This window comes from Penicillium soppii, assembly GCF_028829465.1.
Source record: "Penicillium soppii strain IBT 18220 chromosome Unknown utg000003l, whole genome shotgun sequence".
NCBI classification, from domain to species: Eukaryota; Fungi; Ascomycota; class Eurotiomycetes; order Eurotiales; family Aspergillaceae; genus Penicillium; species Penicillium soppii.
In genome coordinates this window covers 2,906,142-2,926,734 of record NW_026643233.1, presented here as the reverse complement: position 1 = coordinate 2,926,734, position 20,593 = coordinate 2,906,142, and the positions used below count along the sequence as shown (strand labels likewise).

At 48.2% G+C, this 20,593-nt stretch overlaps 5 protein-coding genes across 5 annotated transcripts; 1 reads left to right on the top strand and 4 right to left on the bottom strand.

Annotated features, from left to right (window-relative positions):
• Window positions 1–1,258: 1,258 nt before the first annotated feature.
• On the bottom strand, window positions 1,259–4,213 carry N7529_003240 (uncharacterized protein; the record flags this gene model as incomplete). Its single annotated transcript, XM_057238767.1, has 1 exon — window positions 1,259–4,213. The coding sequence occupies one exon, from the start codon at window positions 4,211–4,213 to the stop codon at window positions 1,259–1,261; it is 2,955 nt and encodes a 984-aa protein (XP_057101378.1).
• Window positions 4,214–9,053: 4,840 nt separating this feature from the next.
• N7529_003239 (uncharacterized protein) lies at window positions 9,054–10,673 on the bottom strand (the record flags this gene model as incomplete). The annotated part of the gene is made up of 6 exons (XM_057238766.1): window positions 9,054–9,217; window positions 9,275–9,476; window positions 9,546–9,704; window positions 9,810–10,319; window positions 10,372–10,501; window positions 10,564–10,673. 6 exons carry the CDS (start codon window positions 10,671–10,673, stop codon window positions 9,054–9,056), a joined length of 1,275 nt encoding a protein of 424 aa, XP_057101377.1.
• Window positions 10,674–13,478: 2,805 nt separating this feature from the next.
• Window positions 13,479–14,282, bottom strand: N7529_003238 (A4/G1 family peptidase; the record flags this gene model as incomplete). Its single annotated transcript, XM_057238765.1, has 1 exon — window positions 13,479–14,282. The coding sequence occupies one exon, from the start codon at window positions 14,280–14,282 to the stop codon at window positions 13,479–13,481; it is 804 nt and encodes a 267-aa protein (XP_057101376.1).
• A 2,551-nt stretch (window positions 14,283–16,833) lies between these two features.
• On the top strand, window positions 16,834–18,309 carry N7529_003237 (Zn(II)2Cys6 transcription factor domain-containing protein; the record flags this gene model as incomplete). Its single annotated transcript, XM_057238764.1, has 1 exon — window positions 16,834–18,309. The coding sequence occupies one exon, from the start codon at window positions 16,834–16,836 to the stop codon at window positions 18,307–18,309; it is 1,476 nt and encodes a 491-aa protein (XP_057101375.1).
• Window positions 18,310–18,895: 586 nt separating this feature from the next.
• On the bottom strand, window positions 18,896–20,213 carry N7529_003236 (uncharacterized protein; the record flags this gene model as incomplete). The annotated part of the gene is made up of 4 exons (XM_057238763.1): window positions 18,896–19,657; window positions 19,712–19,872; window positions 19,928–20,029; window positions 20,126–20,213. The coding sequence occupies 4 exons, from the start codon at window positions 20,211–20,213 to the stop codon at window positions 18,896–18,898; spliced, it is 1,113 nt and encodes a 370-aa protein (XP_057101374.1).
• Between the last annotated feature and the right edge of the window lie 380 nt (window positions 20,214–20,593).

Sequence of the window (20,593 nt, the reverse complement as noted above, 5' to 3'; positions counted from 1 at the left end):
GCATCTATAGATGACTGTAGTGCCCTAGACAGATTTGAGGAGCGTTTCGGGGCCGTTTCGGCCACGGATGACCCCCTGCCAGCGGCCGGAGCTCCCGCGTGACCCTTTACAGGTCCGAACCTAAGGAGGGGGGTATTGTAACGGGCCAGGGCCACGTTGAGGCTCGGGCTTTGCCCGTGCAGACACCGCACCCGATACTGCCGAACGGGTAGCCTGACCGCCCTAGGGAACACTATACAGCAGTTGACCGCTCCTTTGTTTACGGTTCTCTAAGATTTAGATAAACAGCATGCAGGCACCGCCTAATTGAATCAATTCAGCTGTAGCCCTTCACAGACCACTAATGATTGTCAGTGTGGGCGATATCTCACTCCGCCCTAGAGGCGACTGTGAAGAATAAAAAGAGCTGATGAATATCATAATCAAACATCCCGTTATCATTCAAAGAGATAAGGGTCGAAGCTTTGAAATATTGAAAGAGATCTGTAAAACACCTGATTTTTATATGAACTTGGGTAATATCTATCTCGCTAGCACCAATAGAAAATGCACTGCCTTATAGCGATATAAGAAGTTCCAGGCCAAACGGAATTAGCTGGAAAGTCATGCAGCGCCCCAGCATTTCTCGGAATCGATGGAGATGATAAAGGCAACATCATATCCATGAATATTGATTCCAACATTGCAGTATATCAATAAATTGCAATGAGCAAATGCAATCAAAGGGTGAGCTAAGGATGTTCGGTCTAGAACGTATCAGTACCAGGTATCACAGTAAAACTTGGATCTTTACACCCCTTGCATGGTCCAGGTAGAGAGGCGGGTATCCGTATAAAAAGGTCTAAATCGGGGGGTTTGACCCGACAGGCAGCAAGGGCTACTAGTGCAACCATCGCTACTTTAGGTGATGGAAATATGAGTCGGAAGTAAATTTTGAAATAATCACTAGTACATTGAAGAGAATGTCACAAATAAATTACTTCTTCAATGGAGGTGCAAGAACCAACAAATCTATCATATAGACATAGACGACCTAAATCGCAGGAAACAGTGGCGATTTGAGGAGACATATATCGTGGAATTATGATTAAACCAATGGTTTGAACCTTTGAAGATAGAAGTAAAATATACGTAGACGGGTATGTTCCGCACAAAAAGAAACGTAAATGTGTACAGTAGCTGAGAAGTGCTGAACGATACCGACAGTCGTCAAATCGTTCCGTCACTATCAGTATTGTCGACGATACTAGATCGTCACTTAAAACTGCATGGCAGCAGCAATGACGGCACCGAAGACGACAGCGAAGCCAGACATGGTGGCGCGGCCAGCAGCGTTGAAAGCAGGGCTAGCACTGGGGGAGTTGGCGCTGGCTCCGGAGGGGGAAGAGGGAGAAGAGGGGGAGGAAGGAGAGGAGGGAGCAGCGGTGCCAGCGGGAGCGGAGGGTGCAACGGGGGTGGAGGAGCTGGCGGCGGAGGTGGGCTTCACGTGGTGCATGGAGGCAGTCTTGGAGCCGGAGCAAGCGGCGTTGCAGACGCTGACGGTCGAGTAGTAAGTCGCAGTGCTGAAGGTCATGGCACCGGAGGGCTTGGGGCCGACACCACCGGAGGGGACAACGGAGCCAGTGGCAGCAGGGGCGGTCCAGGCGGGGGTAGTGGCACCGATGGGGCCGCCGGGGATCACGGTGGACTGGACAGCCTCGGAGGTCTCGGTGTCGCAAGGAGTGGAGGAAGCAGCGGGGGCGGTCCAGGCGGGGGTGGTGGCACCCTGGGAAGGCGCAACGGGGGACTCGCCGGTAGGCTTGGCAGGGACAGAGACGGTCTCGGAGGCGGAGCTACCGGGAACACCGGGGATGACAGTGGACTGAACGATCTCGGAGGTCTCGGTGTCACAGGGGGTGGAAGAGGCAGCGGGAGCAGTCCATGCGGGGGTGGTGGCCTCTCCAGTGGGCTTGGCAGGGACAGAGACGGTCTCGGAGGCGGAGCTACCGGGAACACCGGGGATGACAGTGGACTGAACGATCTCGGAGGTCTCGGTGTCACAGGGGGTGGAAGAGGCAGCGGGAGCAGTCCATGCGGGGGTGGTGGCCTCTCCAGTAGGCTGGGTGGGGACGGAGACAGTCATGGAGCCGGAACCGTTGGGGCCGGGGATGACGGTGGACTTAACAATCTCGGAGGTCTCAGTGTCACAGGGGGTTGAAGAGGCAGCGGGGGTGGAGGATCCGACGGGGGAGTCACCGGTGGGGGTGGCAGGGACGGTGACGGTGATGGAACCAGAGCCGCTGGGGCCGGGAATGACGGTGGACTTGACGATCTCGGAGGTCTCGGTGTCACAGGGGGTCGAAGAGGCAGCGGGGGCGGTGGTGGGGGTAGCAGGGACGGAGACGGTGATGGAACCAGAGCCGCTGGGGCCGGGAATGACGGTGGACTTGACGATCTCGGAGGTCTCGGTGTCACAGGGGGTAGAAGAGGCAGCGGGGGCGGTGGTGGTGACAGTGGTGGTAGATCCCTGGTTGCAGTCGGCCTCACCGAGGACAGCCAAGCAAAGGTTGATAGGGATGTTGATCAGACCGGTGGAAGAGTCGGACTCCTGGTTGCAGTGGGTCTCACCGAGGACAGCGAGGCAGATGTTGATGGGAACGTTGATGAGGGTCTCGCTGCCGCTGCCGGAAGAAGAGGAGCTAGCCTGATCACACTTGGCCTGACCAAGAGCAGCGACACAAGCGTTGACAGGAACGCTGATGAGACCACCGGAGCTGGACTTCTGCTTGCACTCAGCCTCGCCAAGGACACCGGCGCAGAGACCGACGGGGATGCTGATCAGGGAGCCGCTACCGCTGCTGCCAGTGGAGGAAGAAGTGGAAGCGGAGGAGGAGGCAGTGGAAGAAGAGCCGGCGATCTGATCACACTTGGCCTTGCCGAGAGCGGCAACACAGGCGTTGACAGGAACGCTGATGAGACCACCGGAGCTGGACTTCTGCTTGCACTCAGCCTCGCCGAGAACGGCAGCACAGGCGTTGACGGGGATGCTGATCAGGGAGCCGCTGCCGCTGCTGCCAGTAGAGGAAGAGCCAGTGGAAGAAGAGCCGGTGGAAGAAGAGCCGGTGATCTGGTCACACTTGGCCTTGCCAAGAGCGGCAACACAGGCGTTGACGGGAACGCTGATAAGGCCGTTGGAGCTGGACTTCTGCTTGCACTCAGCTTCGCCGAGGACGGCAGCACAGGCATTGACGGGGATGCTGATCAGGGAGCCGCTGCCGCTGCTGCCAGTAGAGGAAGAGCCAGTGGAAGAAGAGCCGGTGGAAGAAGAGCCGGTGATCTGGTCACACTTGGCCTTGCCAAGAGCGGCAACACAGGCGTTGACGGGAACGCTGATAAGGCCGTTGGAGCTGGACTTCTGCTTGCACTCAGCTTCGCCGAGGACGGCAGCACAGGCATTGACGGGGATGCTGATCAGGGACTCGCTGTCGCTACCGGAAGAAGAGCCGGAAACCTGGTCACACTTGGCCTTGCCAAGAGCGGCAACACAAGCGTTGACGGGAACACTGATGAGACCACCGGAGCTGGACTTCTGGTTGCACTCGGCCTCACCGAGGATACCAGCGCAGAGGTTGACAGGAATGCTGATCAAGGACTCGGTGCGCTTGGAGGAAACGTGAAGTTGCTTGCACTCAGCCTCGCCGAGGACGGCGGCACAGGCGTTGACGGGAACGCTGATCAGACCATCGGAGGTGGTGGTCTTCTGCTTGCACTCAGCCTCGCCGAGGACAGCGGCGCACAGATTAACGGGAATGTTGATCAAGGACTCGCTACGCTTGGAGGAAACGTGGAGCTGCTTGCACTCAGCCTCACCGATGACGGCAGCACAGACATTGAGGGGAACGCTGATGAGCCCCTCGGGGCTAGTGGTCTTCTGGTTGCACTCAGCCTCGCCGATGACAGCGGCGCACAGGTTAACGGGAAGGCTGATCAAGGACTCGCTACGCTTGGAGGAAACGTGGAGCTGCTTGCACTCAGCCTCGCCAAGGACTGCGGCGCAGACATTGAGGGGAACGCTGACGAGACCCTCAGAGCTGGTGGTCTTCTGGTTGCACTCAGCCTCGCCAAGGACCGCAGCACACAGGTTGACGGGAAGGTCAATCAGGCTCTCGGTGGCCTGGACTCCGGAGACGGAGGCCGCAAGGGCCACCAGAGAGGTGACGACAGATTGCTTCATTGCTTCTGTGGGGAATTAAAAGAAAGGACGCTGAATTAATATCAGCTGGAAAGAATGACAGTTCCAAGAACAAAGGGAAGGAATGAAGCAATCAGAAGAGATGGAGAAAAGAAAATCACAGACAGCAGGCAAAAGCCTTATACTTAACCGAGTCCATTTGGGTATGCTATTTCGGTAATCTCACAAATAGGGGAGAACACGTCGATCTGCACCACAACAAGATTGCCAAGTAACAAAGGTCAAGGCAGGAAAAAAGGGTACCTGAGTGAGACGAGACCAGCCCATTTGGTTACCGATAGCTTTCCGATTGGTGTGCCCCAATGAGTCGTGGAGAGAGTTGTTGACATGTCTGGTTATGGTCTGCAAACAAATGCAGATGGCTAAACCCTAACTGCACTATAGCTCCACTTCTAAGGCGCTAGGGGTTACATATTGCATATGATTGCTCCAATAAGTGGTCTAGTTCGAGCTAGCTTCGCTATAATGTGCCACTTTGCCCCATACTGTTCCATAATGCTCCATATAAATCTGGAGAATATTTGTGCGCTCGTGATATCTCGGCTCAGGGGGTATCCTAAACAGGATTGTGTAGATGTACGAAGTAGTACTTATTCATGCATATCTGCACTGCGCCAGGATAAATATTATTAAATATGGAGCATCTGCATTAGCTCCCAGCACAAAAGAGACCTATTCAAGTTCCTGGTCCCGTGTCAATAATATTTTAACTATTGCATTTCCTATCTGTTCCTATCTGTACCTGAATATCCGCCACCTCGGCATGACTCCTGATTCTCCTCGGCAACTCGTTTTACAGTCATGATCCCCCTCATATATTTTTTTAATTTATTCCAAGTTCAATAGATACATCACAATAAGTTTAACTTCTCTTTCATAGCTTACCGCCACTTAAATAGACTCGGCGAACCCCTGGGGACTCCTTACACACGCCACAAAGCCACACCAAAAGGCGGTCCCCATTATGATCTCGCCCTGATCCACATCCCAGCTCCATGTGGAGTGGAATGAACATCGTAATAACACGAAGTGGGCTTAGCAGGCATCTTTGATCGTACCCACCTCCTCTCGACGAAATTTGCATGTCGATCGCTATACAAATTTCCATAAATATGACGGTAAGATTTATTTTCCCGCAAGCCGAGTCCAACTTGTTTCACTTGATTATAAACTACAATCCAACAATTTAACCAGTTTTGTGGTAATTGCTGGCCTAGATTGGAATTGGAATTAGTACTGACAACCTGCATTTTTTTATTCGTTCCTTTGACCTCATGAATCCTGTGGCGGATTCGTATCCCTGTCGCCCTTAGCTCTTTGTCCCCAACGGGCTTTGACTGTCATCCGACACCCGATATCTTTTTCTATTAATTGCCGTCATTTCTACAGTGAACTATTCATCGTATTTTAAAAATAAAGAGCCGGTAGTAACAGGCATGCGTTGAGAAATAGGGATGAATCACCATCACTTGAGCAATTGTCCAATATCTTTCCATAGGCTTATGGCTAATTTGCAAGCTAATTACAATATTGTACTTGGTCTTTAAAAAATTATATTTCGGTCGCATATGGAACAATCAGATCGTAAGGCTCCAACCGGCCGAATCTTTATTTCTAGGCACCTGAGAAATGAAATAACCAATGATTTGCAACGACTCAAAAACCAGTCGCGCGAGTGACTAGTTGTTTATGGATGGGTCGTCTTGTCGCGACGGGGTTATCTCGTGTTTTTATTGATTTGACTATCAAATGGCGCAAATCACTATGAGAACGCCATACAATATACTAGTCCATCTGTAAGTGGGGATTTGCGGGGTCATCTCTATAACTGAGGAAGCGGCGTGGGCTTAAACTGTTTAAGGTTGAACTACGGAGTAAATAGCACATAACTACGGAGTACTTGTACAAGACATGTCGGATAATACATCTGATCTAGATGAAAGAGTTGGTCAATATGCTTTGGACTATTTATATACCGTATGTTGATCCTCCCATTCGGACTAAAATACATTCCCTCCGCATATATATATATATATATCAAGAACATGCCACTGTATCCTGTTTTCTCCCCTACAGCTAAGGGCTCCGGGATATAATTTCCATCCCTCCAGCCTGAATGAGCACGGCAGTGATCAACAAGGTTAGATCGGAGGGGCTCGAAAGCTTCCATACTGTGTAAAATTCGAGCCAATATGTTGAAGAACATCAACGGCTGAGTATAAGCTGCTAATTACTATGGCTAGAAAGAAGGCAGCCCCGGTAGCCAATGTGGTTGCCAGTACCGCAAAATGCCGTGCATTGATGGCAACCAAAACATTGCGGAATCCCGAGTGTGCAGGAAGCTCACTTGCAAAGATTGTTTAGGCGTCGCACCAGTTGATCGCTTCAAATGAGCGTGTGGTGTAAGACACCGTGTATTAAAATCGATGCCCGAGGAGAAAGTAGCTATTGACCACATAGCTGACGTAGCAATAATTGTCCATAGGTAGTTAGTGTAATCATTGAGATAAATGTCTCCTAGCCCAGTTTGCATCCGAGAGACATGTAGAACGATTTCTAAGGATGCAAACATGATTGTAATGACGACAAACCCAAGTGTTCGAGAGATAAGACCCGGAAACGGCGTCCATGCGACATATTCAGATGTAGGACTAAAGTCTGACTTCTCAAATTCCTCGCTCGTGCTTGAAATTGTAGTACCGCCAGTGGTGTATTGCAATTAGTATTGTCGACCAGCTAGTCGATGATAAATTTCGCCCAATCTTGCTGTCCCGGTGCTGCGAAGGACTATCAGAGATCCTCGCTATTCGCTAAAATTGCTACGGTGAAAGAGAGATAAATCGGGTTCCATTGAGCGAATATAGTATGCGACGCAACATAGATCATCCAGCACAGCAGGACTATCCCTAATTCGAGACAGGTGAGGAGGTAGCTCCGACACCAGCACTGTGTTCCCATTGACGGTCGCCTGGCTATGGACTGTTGTTTCCTGTGGTTGAGACAGACCCAAATTGAGAATTTGTGCCGCCATCGCACAAAAATATGAGATAGTCACATTTTTGATCACATCAGCTTGCCACATGGTTTTAACGTTGACTAATGCTCCAGTGAGCCACATACCAACTACCAGATCCAAAGAAAAAGGGATATTCATCTGATCAATTTCAATCGCTCTAAAACCATAAGAACTGCCGGTGGCCGTAATAAACGGCTGAACAAGATCAGCGGCGATTAACCCTTGCAGAGTTGCTTTCTGAGACCCGAGAGTTTTGAATTGATCGTTTGAGGAGGATCCAGATGCCTTGCTTCGCGCTTGGAGGATCATGGAACACAGCATCGGTTGGCATACCAACACAAGCGAGCGTCTCACAGTGTTGTTGAATGCCATAGAGTCATTCCAAACTTTGTTTCACATGATTTCGACGTCCTGGTTGCGGATAAGGTCGACCTCTAGCCATGTCGTAACAATGCGCTTACCATCAGTCCCATTTGTATTGTCGCACTGTCCTCATGCATTCCGGCGGAAATCGGGAGGTATGAAATGGTGATATGTATATTTGAGATGTTGCATGATGGGGTTGCTAGTCGACGCGACAAACGCGACAAATTTGACCGTCTGGAACCGCTAACCCTTGACAGTCAAATCAGCAACTTCACAGTCCAGGTCTCCCATCAATCCTTGAACTAGTACAGTAACATTTGAGTCTGATGAAATAGTCGGCGCGGAAAACTTCTGAAATGCTAAGTTTGTAGTTGAGCCGTCGGGGTTGGTCAGGTTTTCAAAAAGAACGCCAGTACAATGTCGTATGCCTGCGACCCAACATTATCGAGCGAAGAATTTGGTATGCTAATGATACTTGGAATCTGAATTAGGACATTGCTTTTGAACTTGGACCTCTTGCAGAAAAAATAAATTCGCCGACAAGATGATGAGGAGGTGAAGTAGCGACGAAGTGAAGCCAGCAGCGACGAAAAAATGCTTATTTTCCAAGGATTTCCAGGTTGAAAGTCCATTTTGATCGCCAATCGCTTTGTAGAGATGGACTTTTCTGTCAAAGAAAATGGGACTGGGAAAGGGGCATCTTACGGTTTAAATTGTCTGTCCGTGTTTTCCGCCCCATTGGCTGCGCTTAACCACCAGCATTAGTACCTGCATGCACCATGAAAATTAAGGGAAGCTACCTCAATTCGATGGAAGACGGATATTACTCAAAGAATTTGTAACGACTCATAAGATGGTTAATCCAAATTGGTCAAAAGTATTCACTTTCTACACAGGCGATCAAATATTGCTTGAAACCAGCGAATGTGTGTGTTTACGATCATTCCCATGAGAAGAAGTCTATCTATGAAAACCCTTTGGGATAAACGTTTCAGGATCCTTGTAGGGCGCTAAAACATAAGATTGACCAAAGTACTATAAGAGAATTTCCTGAAAAACAATGATAACGACAATCCGATCTCTTCAATACATCAATAACCTTTCCAAACTTCTTTTCATCCCATGTAGCAAAGTGACTCAATTCTGTCGATAAATTCCCCTTTGAGGAATTGGACGGTTGACACCTATGTACTTGATATCCTCTGCCACTTCTTAGGTTCTCTTTCCGTTTTGGTGCTCAAGCCTTGCTGCTTGTTGCACACTGAGTAGATCGGATCACGCCGCTGAGCCCTCATTGAGCATTACAAAAGCACACTGATCTACTCACTGAGCATGCTCTGAGTACCCTGGTTTGCTTATTGAGTCTGAGCAATATACCACTCCCGTGTAAACTATATCACAATATGCCTGGCGTAACTCGTCCTTTATCGCTTAGAGTTATCAATGATATAGAGCGACGGTCTCAATATGGTCCACAGACCGTTTGGCGTTATCGTCAAAGCGTTTAAACTCCATGTCGGTGGCATGAACTACCCCACTCGGTATAAATTTGCCACGGACCGTGTCCATTTCGAAAAGCTCATCCATGCATTCAAGCGACAGACCTATGGCTTTATATTAGCTAACATGATGCGCTTTTCATCGGTATGTAGAGATCCAACCTTTAGTCTCAGGCACGAAGAACCATATGTAGATAACCATGGTAAAGCAGAAGCCCCCATATACAAAGAATGTACCATACCCATTAGAGCCAAGGGTTGCTAGCATGCTTGGTGTAGCTTTGGCTACGGCAAGATTAAACAACCACTGAGATGCTGTTGCCATGCCCATGTTGAGCGGACGAAGGCGAGCTGAGGGGATCTCCTATGAGAGACAACTATCATTAGGTCATGTTGAGAAGGGATTTGTAAGCGGAAAGAAGGGCTTATTTACTGCGCAATAGGACCAGACAACAGGGCCCCAGCCACATTGGTAAACACCTGCGAAGATATAGATTGCAGCTAGTGCAACGTATGCCGATGCCGTGAGGGACTGACCCTCAGTGGGAGAATCAAATCGAATATAGAAGCCAACATAAATCAGGGCAATTCCCTTGTCAGATGTCAGTCAAAAAGATCAAACCCATTCGAAAGTGCTCTATAATTGAGCAATTCCAGTCCACAGCAAAGACCGCCGTCGGCCCAAGGAATCAACGACGAAGATGATAAACACAGTGCAGCAGATGACCTTCACAATGCCGTAGATCCCAGTTGCAAACAGCCCGACGGACGCCCCTGACAGGCCAATGCTTGCGAAGATACTTGGCGAATAGTATGTCATGACATTAGTACCTGTAAGGTTACTCCACATCATCAAGGTAATACACAGAACAGACCGTCGACGATAGGACCTGGTGCAAAATGCCTCTTTCAGGATTGAGAAGCGCGAAGAGGTCGCGAAAGTCTCTCTCTCCTCCTCAAGCTGGAACTTTGTGTTGGCCATCTCCTCCACAACATACTCGTGCGTAACCGGCAAGGCACGAAGTTTGGCCAAGACCTGCAGGGCAGCAGCATAATCCTGTTGGGCGAGATATCGAGGGGACTCATTTGCCAGTAACATTCCAACAAACAATATAGTTTCTAGTATAGCCTGCAAAGCTAGAGGGATGATAAACTGCTTTTTCCCAGTCAATCTTCGCTCGCAGGCGTAGTTAACCCAGAACGCAATCTGTGTATTATTTTTAGCTCCGTAGAAAATGCAAGGATACAGGTGGGCTCACTGTTAGACCGGAAACAAGGGTGAGTTGATATAGTCCGGTGAGCAGACCACGAATGCCCCTTGGGGCGTTTTCTGAGATGTAAAGTGGGCACACAGTACTTGCAATCCCAATAGAGATACCAGCAACAAGCCTAGTAGTGCTCGCCAACGCAAGTCTCAGATTTGGTATCGCGGTCCTTACCTTCCAACATACAAAGCCTCAATATAGCCAGAGGCGCCAGCTTGAAGAGCAACACCAATAATGACGACTACGGAAGCGAAGATGAGGGACCATCTTCGGCCGATGCGGTTCGCGAGCCACATGGCGATAAGAGCGCCAGCAAAGGCGCCAGCCTGGATCACCGAAACGATATTCGAGGATAAATTTGCCAAAACAGAAGGGTTTCTGTCAGTTAAACCATATTCCCTTCTACTGTAAGCAATAATACCGAGTCTGCAAATGGGTATATTACACTTGAAATGTCTCCATGTTCAATATACCCCCAATGACTCCCATATCAAACCCAAATAGTAAAGACGCGCCACAAGCCTGAAAGCATGACCTCTGGTCTAAGGTTGGGGATCACCATTACGTGTGTATAGGTAACCTACCACTAAACTGATCATGACCACCCTGGAGAACCTGTGGCGGAATCCAGAATCCCCTCGAAGCGCTCCAAATTTTTGCACAAGCGGCCGCCAACGAAAATTGCCAGCGAGCACACACTGAAATATGCCAGACAGAACCAGCGAGATCTACTAGTACCAGTGCCATTCCCACGAATGGGCAATGCCATAACTGTACGGATGGAGATGATCGACCAGGGCTGGAATCCTACGGGCCTGTTGCAGACGGAATTCTAGACCCGCGACTGCTAGATCACCTCCTTCAAGAGTAGGCAAGGAAGCATTTGAGCAGACAAGCAGTGTTGACTCCTCATAGCTACGCGGAAAGATACCACCCCTTTATGCCAATCGTCCCGGATCATATTCTCTTGGCAACGAGTGTCCACAAAACGGCTGTGGAGGAGCCATTTCTTTTGACAGCTGTGCTAACCATTTCAACAAAAGACAGACAAGACCTGGATAATTTGCACAGAGGTATATGGTCACATATGCAAGTTTGATATTGAGCGTTGTATTGGGTACCTCTGGTACCCGCCATGTTGAAACAGTGGAAGGCCTGCTGCTCCTTGCAGAATGGGTTCCTCATATTACCACCCATCTCTCGAGCAAGGCCCAATCGAGTGATGAAAATGAAGATACCGCAGCATGGACTCTTGTTGGCTTAGCTGTGCGACAGGGGTATCTACTCCACCTTGATAAATACTCCTTCCGAAAGGAAGCTAATGGAGAGAAGAAAGCTATATCCGATCGGAAGAGGCTAGCATGGACATGTGGGAACCTCCAAGGCTCTTGAAACTCCTTATTTATTAACCAACAACTAGTTACTTATCTCTCGGATCGCCAAATATCCATCCGCATGGGCCAAGCTTTTTGGTGTCGCGGACCGGGGCTCTCTACACGATTTACTGCGGATGACTATCCCACACTGCAGCCAAAACATGCATATGAAGATTACTATGCAGCCATTCTGCAAGCACAAGTCGAACTCACCACGCTGTTAGGAAATGTCCATGATATTCTGTACGCCTCAAAGAGCCGCACGGTCCAATTGATGCTCATGGGCGATTACACCAAATAGTTGGATGATAGTGCCAAGGCACTGACAGCTTGGGAGGATACATGGACCAGCCTGAATGTCGCTGCGTACTTAAAATGTCTTCTCAGTCTACAATACGAGTATCTGCGGTTATATGTGAACGCGTTCGCTTTTCAGGCTGTTATCTGCAGAGCAACCGACAGACCATCAAATTCTCATCATAGCCCAACAAAGACGCCATACTTTCCAAATAGTGTCATGGCTAGCGCTGATGGACGGCACATATACTTGGCCATTGACGCGGCGAGCAATCTTCTTAAAATTATCAATGAGCGTATGGACCCGGTTCGACATCTTCGCTACCTCCCAGTGCGGTTCTATTTGTTAGTGGTCCAAACATAATGTTTCAATAATTCAGTTGCTGAGCCTTTCGAGAAAAGATACGAGATTTACTCCGCCGTCTTCCTCTTCAAAGCGCATGCTTTTGGTGCAGTCTCTCACGAATCCCATCAACATTCTACATCCCTTGTGCGGACCTTCATCTTCAGACTCAAGGCTGCAGCGACAGGCGAACAACATATCGCATACCGTTATAGCAAACTCTTATTGGGTCAATGGCTTGAAGATGCATCTCCGGATCCACAAACGAACCTGGCATCTCAAAGACCGGCAGATTCTCCCAAATCCATGTATTCAGCCCCGCAAGGAATCCAGAGTCACACTACACCCTGTACAGCGATCTTTCGCGAATCTGAAAATCCAATATTTGAAGAGCTTGGGCTACGCGCAAGTCTAGTTGAGACGGTACCAGACAACTCGTTCAGCTTCAGTGACTCGGATTTATCCATACTCGCACCAAATCCTCTTCAGAGCCTATCTTTTCCCGAAATTGACTTACCTGGTCTTAACGGTGCCGAACTGAGTTCTTTGGCTGTTCTTGACTCATGTTGGCCGCATTGAGACTGGTCCTGCAACATGCTGATGGCAGCTAAGATAGGAAACCCCCACTCCGCAGAGGAAATCAAGTACGTTTAGCAGCTACCTTTGTACGGGAACACAATGCATTGTTGATAAGCTCGAGAAAATAGCCCCTCGCCTTCTGTACATAATTAATTTACATTTACAGCCGTAGCACGCTTTGGAGGTGATATCTTTTCAATTTTCGATGTTAATACAAGAAAGGCTAGATATTGATGCGGCTGGCCACTACTAAGCCTTGCTATAGCAGCCATCTACAGACATAGCACACTAGCGAGACGATGCCTCTAAGCAAACTAAGCGGATATGTTGAGATTAAAAAAGTAATTGCCAAGTTAAATTCAGTAAGATATCCATCCTAAGGGTGAACAGCTCATCAAACCGCTGTAGAGCAAGATTCTCGGTTCCTTCCCATCAGCCACTTTGCTATTCCATCGATCATTGGAGATCAAAAATTGGGTTCATCCAAAGACTATATGATTTCATCTTTAGACGTACTTAACAGTGACACTTTTGCTACTGACAGAAGAGGAAGTCAAGACGCTGTTGCTCTGCTTGATATCCAGGATAGTAGCACCAGAAGGTCCGACGGTCGTACCGCCGGTCGTAGCCTCTGCACTGGAAAAGGTCACAGTTCCAAAGTTGGCGAAGGGAACCAACGCGCTGTTGCTTTCGAAGTCCTCGACAATCCATTCGGCATTGTACTCGCAGAGATCACCATCAACGCCGCCGGTGAAGGTGTGGGTGACAGACTTGCCGGTTGACACATTCTCGACGGTGGCAGTACCAGCAGTCTTGGAAGTAGCATCAACAGTGACCTTGATCACATTTCCAGCGGCGATAGAAATTCCAGAGAAGTCGTAAGCATAGTCGGGGTACCACTCGTACCAGGCGTCGTAAGAGACGCTGCTTCCTTGGATGCAGAAGTCGATACCCGTCTGAAGAATGGCGGTGCTACAAGTATCACCGTCTATTCCAACCCACGCAGAGGCGCAGTACTGCTTGCTGGATGAAGCACCACTGGGGAGCTTGGGAGTGGGAACCGTGAACTCCGCAGTGACCGCGGTGTAGCCAGTTCCGATGAGGACAGCACCAGCCCAGTTGGAGCTATACTCCTCATGGGATGTTTCATTCAGATGAAGAACCTCGGATGTGCCTGGCTTGTAAGGAGGGTGGCTGGCGCGGGAGACGTTGCGAGTGCCACGGCGTGCCTGACGTTGAGCAGTCAGGGGAGCTGCAATGGCAGAGGCTGTGAGCATTGCTGCACCAAAGATAGTGGTTGAGAACTTCATGATGAAGGTTGGCTGTTGTAGAGGGTGCTTGATGTGGAGTTAGGAGGCAAATGAAGTAGATTGGTGATGGAGATATTGATTTAATCTGAGGAAACATAAAGGTTATATAGCTTTTATCCCTTTCGATGACAATTCAGAAAAGACCGGATAACTAAAACGTCAAGCTCAATGGCGTTCACGATATCCGATGCCGATGTAACCTCATTCTAATTGCAAATATAGCAGAAGAGTTCATATCAGTTGATGCCGTCGGAGGCCGTGGAGAAGGCAGGTTTGAGAGGATAGCGGGCTGCAGAAACTCGCTTTCTTCACATTTTAGCTTGCAGATGCAAGCCACAAGTGGCCAGGCTAGATCGTATTGATCCAACATACTATTCGTACTAATTATTCCTGGACTTCAATTCGCATGGTTCATGATGCTTGAGCTATATCCTGGCTATTTGAGACCAAAATCCACGGAAAGGTGGGAGGTGGTGCTGGCGAGTATGATTGAAGCTCGAATTGTAACGCGGACAATTTGATAACATTGATATAAGGTGTTTTTCTCCTCAGCCATCTGAGCAGATCATTACAACCTCCGGATGTACAATAGCGCTTACTCCCGATCTCAAAGCTCTGTTCCCATGTGCGCTAAAAAGACACAAGCTCCTGCTCCTCGGATTTCCGACGGAGTCTAGAGGGGTGATAAGGCAACTTAAGTAGAATTGCCAGATGTTTTATCGATTAATGACAAGGGTATACATGCCAAATGAAAAAGATTACGATCAATGCGGAAGTGATCATCTTCTTCAACCACTGCCGATGAGGATATTTGATAACCGATGGTGACTTTGATGTGACTGTGGCTTGGAGGTTAATATAAAATGATACAAATGCAGCTTAGTCGATAGCCCACCAGTGATAAGAGTACCAAGCTTTAGACAAGCAAATTTGCCCAGGCGAGGAGTGGAAGACTCGGATTATGAGGATACAACCATAGTTTTACATTCAATGTATGTATGATGTTCCCATGGGCGGCGTAAATAGAACAAGGAATTTAAACTTAGCATCTATATCTTTTATCTTTAGAGAATCAACGAGTTTGGCTTAAAAGAAAAGGGGCAAGATCTCCGCATCAAAAGTGGCTCGTGCAGATGAGAGCGGATTTGCGTGCAGACAAGCTAATTCGCCCTAACTGCATTCGAGAACAATATCCGACTCTAAGAGTGGGGTCAGTTGATATTGATGCCGCAATTCTATGCTTTTAATCGTCGTAGCCAATCATCAAAGAGGTAAACTTTATCAAAAGTCGGTACTTTGTAGAGTCTAGCGCCCATCAATCCAAGGAGACATCATCCCCGCCCCAACAATTTGTCGAAAGTCGTCAAACAGCCCTGAATGGCCAGTCTCGGTGAATAAAATTAAAACTAGAAAATATAATATCACGTTATATAGGCCATATATTAGTTTAGCGGGTCGGTTCTACATTATTCCATAATGCGTGGACAAAATCATTCGCCGTTGGGCGGGTCACAAAGGCAAAAGCGGACGGAAATAACCGTTTATGAATTGCATTAATCAATGTAAAGCGACCTAAAAGAACAGTTTCAACGTTGGATATGTTGCTTGCAATTACCGATGCATCTGGGAGTAATATCAAGACCTAATGTTAAAGAGCAAGGTGTCTGGGTGAAGTTCAATATTGTCATTTAGACGATTTGACTGGCTGTTATTCATACAGCTAGAATTGCTTGATGCCGAATTTAAAGCCCTTGCCTGAGAAAACTAGAGCGCTGCGCCAGTAATAGTTACTATTATTCGGGTCGTGGTCAACTGAAAGGTTCAATTGCCTCGGATATGAGTGAATCTTAAGGTTACATACCATCAGCCGAAGGCCTCTCGAGCTGAATTGAAGAAGTATCAGAAGTATCAGATACATATATTCATCTAGAAGGTGATTGGGGACTGGCAGTTGTGCTAGTAAGATAAATTTTGACCGCTTGTTCGAAACATTAGGCGCCCTGGGTGAAATATAGCCAAACAGGAAGATTTTCCCAGGAGAACCAGGAACATTCGGTTCATTGTGAAAATTGGAAGGATAATGCTAATTTTCAAACACAAATTGCATGTAAAGGGTTTCATAAAGAGATATAGATGGATGATGCTTCAGACTCTATGCTTCATCGGGCCGTGTCACTACGATCTGCCGAGTGTTTGCAACATATGCAAACTCAGGCCTGAGGCCAAAGGACTTTTTGTTTCTCCCGTAAACAAACAAAATGGCTTGTTTTGATAGGAGAATCGCGGTTTCAATTCGACTAATACGCGGTTCATGAACTCCGGACGAGTTAAAACAAGGATGATCTACCTTTCTAGATGTGATGAACCAGGACCAGTCTAAGTCCACTGATCGGCCAGTGCCATGGTCATCGCCAAGGAAAATCCTGGGGAAAGCGGGGAAGCGATCTCACCCCGAGGTTCTTTTCATATGCTTCAGTCCTTCCACCGTTGACTTGAAAGAGCCTGACTACGTAGATCCCTGCTTGATTTGCGCGTGCGCGCCCCCGAAACAATGGTGCCGAAGGCCTGCGACGACTGCAATAAAGAGAAATGCACCGGTGACAGTCCTGCCTGCACCAGATGTAGTCGTCTCAAGTCCTCTTGCCCGGCCTCTCGCCGCAACAAACGCCTGAAGTACAGATCTGCTGTGCAGGCATCTTCCCAAAGGGATGTTTACGCTACCAGCGTTGAGCCTGGACAACGCCGTAACTCCGAGGCCAGCGCCGCCTCGTCTTCCTCACTCAGTCAACGCTCATGCTCAAGATCGCCATCTGGTGCGACCGAGCAAACATGGACGCCAGAAAGTACCGATACTATGGTATTTGCGCCCGAGAAACTGCTCGTTCCCTCCATTGCGCTTCAAACCACGTCCGACGCGTTGCGCACCGTAATGGACGTGGAACAGTTTTCAGTGATTCACTTACCATTCATGCTGGGATCCAGCTTTATTCCCGAAGCGCAAAAGACAGTCTATGTCATTCTACGCTTATCCGCCCCAACTCTGACTGAGGGATATTTAGCATTCTTGGGATTGATGACGACCTACCAAAAATCCCTCGTAATGCGACGAAACGAACCTGATATGGTCAAGGCCGCGAAAGGATTGCAGCGCCTGCGAAGCGTTAACATCGCCCATGACTACGATGCAGCTTGCGCTCTCTTCCTAGGCCAGACTATGTATGTCTTTAATTTACTGACGGCACCATACTCGGATACGGCCCGCGCTATCGTTCGGAGCGCGCTCATGTCGACCAAAAAATGGATCCCGCGATTGATCCAAGCTCCAATCATGGATACGATTACTATGACTCCAGTTCTCATCGACACTGTCGAGTGTCTGTTCCATCGCGAAATTCCTATAATACGCCTCCATCCTCAGCGTCGAATCATCGTTGATCGATATGTCGGGCTCTGCGCTACTCTTCTCCCTCACCTCTATGACATTTGCGAGTGTAGTCATACACTGAAAACAAAAGTCGTTGATGCTGGATCCGAATCAATTTCGGCCATTTGGGACCGAATGGACGATATCGAAGAAAAGATCCGACGCTGGCGGGCCCAAACACCGCCACAATTGTTCGAAAAGTACGGCCAACATGCCGTTCTAGCGATGTTTACCCAGGCGAACGTTTATCGTCTGGCGGCATTGTTGGTGATTCATCGATTGCGATATCCGCTTGGTGTTGAAGACGAAGAAGCACAGAAACTCGCAAATAATATATTTGCCGAATTGGCGTTTTTTGCTAAATCGGCTTCCAAGGAGGCGAGCGCTCTACCCGTAGTGTTCCCCTTGACTGTGGCCATGTTCGAGATAGAAGGGCCCGGCGAAGATTTGCTGGAACGCTTGGCATCTTTTACTATTCAAACTATTAGTGCATCACGACTTCAGGACTTCATCAGATTTGTTAGGGCATCAAGAGTTTCCGGATTCGATGGCATTTGGTTTGATTTGGTTGATACACATCTTCATGTTGCGGCACCGCCATAGCACCCAGCTATTCAGCATTTCACATAATGCAATACTTTTGTATAATATTATTTATTCTCAATGTTAGACTGGACTTCTTTTTTTAGCACAAATTCCTCCGTACGAAAAAGGGGCCCACAAAGAGCGCCGTGATTTTGAAAAGTTAGAAGGATCACTAATGACCTATCATTTCCTAAAGATTGTGCCATTCGCTCCAAAGCTGGTTCATGCCCCTGAAAGTTTGGTTGGTTTTTTCGTATCCCAACATCCTATGTTTAAAAAGCAGGTCCCAGCGTGCTCATAAAGATGGATTTCGGTCACAGCGACTTTTTCTATTTCCACGATTGGTATCGAAGTAGTCGCCTAAAGCCGCTATCGTAAGTAGAGCACATCGGTCTTGAGGCATCACCCAGCATCGTCCCTAGGTATAAAATGATTTTCCTAGTGTCACTAACAAGCGCTGAGCTTTTCTTATTTTTCGATGCCTACTGTATTATTTTGATCGATGTCGGTCGTCTGCTACTCCCCTTTCGAGTGCATGACTTACTTACGCTAATAGAAAAGAGAAGCAAGTCATGGACCATAGTATTATTGCAAAATGCCGACCTCATTCATAATACTTAGCTACCACTCCACCGATAATCGGCTGATCTCCAATCTCGCTCCGTGCCAGGCCTTTGTCAACACCCTTAGCCACCCTAGCCTTCACCCACTCCCCAGCGGTGATTCCGACCGCACTATTATCTGTTGTTTGGTCATATCCCAAGCGATGCAGAACATCACTTACGACCGGCCGCAACTCGAGATCATCTTCCGGTCGGACAAAATACAAAACACCTAGACGATCTACATCCCTCTGGTCCGGTGGCGGTGCAACAACGCGGTGTATGCTGCTCTTCAGGAACCCATTGGTGAGAAATTGCAATGAATCTGCAAGATTGACCGTGATGCTCCCCGCACACGGCTTTACCCACTTCCACTCGCCCTCCGGGGTTCGGACTTGAAGCGCGGCAACTGGCTGCCGGAACAATAAAGTCAGACTGCCGAAGTCGGTATGGCCTTTGGACCAGATCCCAGAGGACTTTTCGTTCTCCTCGTCCGTCCGCCGGTGGTACTTCATGTAACGTAGATGACAGTCGCTCTTTTTGTCGTAACGATGCACCTTAAGGAAATAGTCTTCGGGTAGCTCTAGGATAATAGCAAATAATACGAGCAACTTGCGCACGACTTCATCGTGAATGTGGCGCGCGAAGCTCTCAATAATAGGTCGATTGTTATTAACGATGTCTGGTTGGGGAAGTTCAAGTTCGGGAATGAATTTTGGGATGTTGTAAATTTCAGTCTTGTCAAAGACGCCCGGGCTAATTTCCTACAATGGAAGTTAGAAGGATTCCCTCTTACTGGTTATCAATTCTCGACCTACTCGGAGCCCCATCGGCTTGTAGCCGTTATAACCACCTTTTTCAAGCTCGGCACGATACTTGAGCTTTTCTTCTATTGGGAGCTTGAACAGCTCTTTGCCAATGGAAAACTGGCGATCAACATCCTCCTGTGAGAGGCCGAAGTTGACGATATAAAAGAAACCTATTGAGAGTAAATTCAAATACAAGATGGCAGGATGGAACAATTTACTACTGACCTATTTTCTGAATGGCCTCGAAGAGTTGTTTTGCCAATTGATGTTTTCCCCCGGGCTGTTCAAATTGAGACAGATCCAACGTAGCGAGGTCTGCCCAGTCCACTGGTGCAGGTAATATATTAGTTTTTTCCCCAATTTTCAGCCTCGTGGGAGTTGCCCGCAACAGTAGATCCTAGACTAAAGGCACAAAATACTCACGATCAAACGTTGTCTCCGGGACCTGGTCATAAGTTGGAATATCAGAAGCTGTATGCACTGGTGTTGGTGTGGGCGCTAAGGCGGCCATAATAAATTGTCACAATGGAATATCTGAAATAGGATTGATCACCGCAATTTAAGTTAGTAGGCATTTATCATGTAGATGACAACGAAAATGGGGTGCATTAGATTGATATATGAGAAATCGGGGTTTTATCACGAACTTGATGCTCCAGGCTTGGCAGTCAGATTGACAAGCGATTTATTCAGGATTATGTTCCAATCGGGAGTTTTCTGGTCTCTTTTTAGAAATCGCCCGCATTTTACAAACATATCGATAAGCTCGTTGTGGTGAGCTTTTGTGTCGCGTGGGATTCAGATTTCACCATGATATCCTCCGTTGGCGTGATCAGTTGTAATTGCTGTTTCCCCCACCAGAATTATATACAGTAATTACCTTACTCAGCA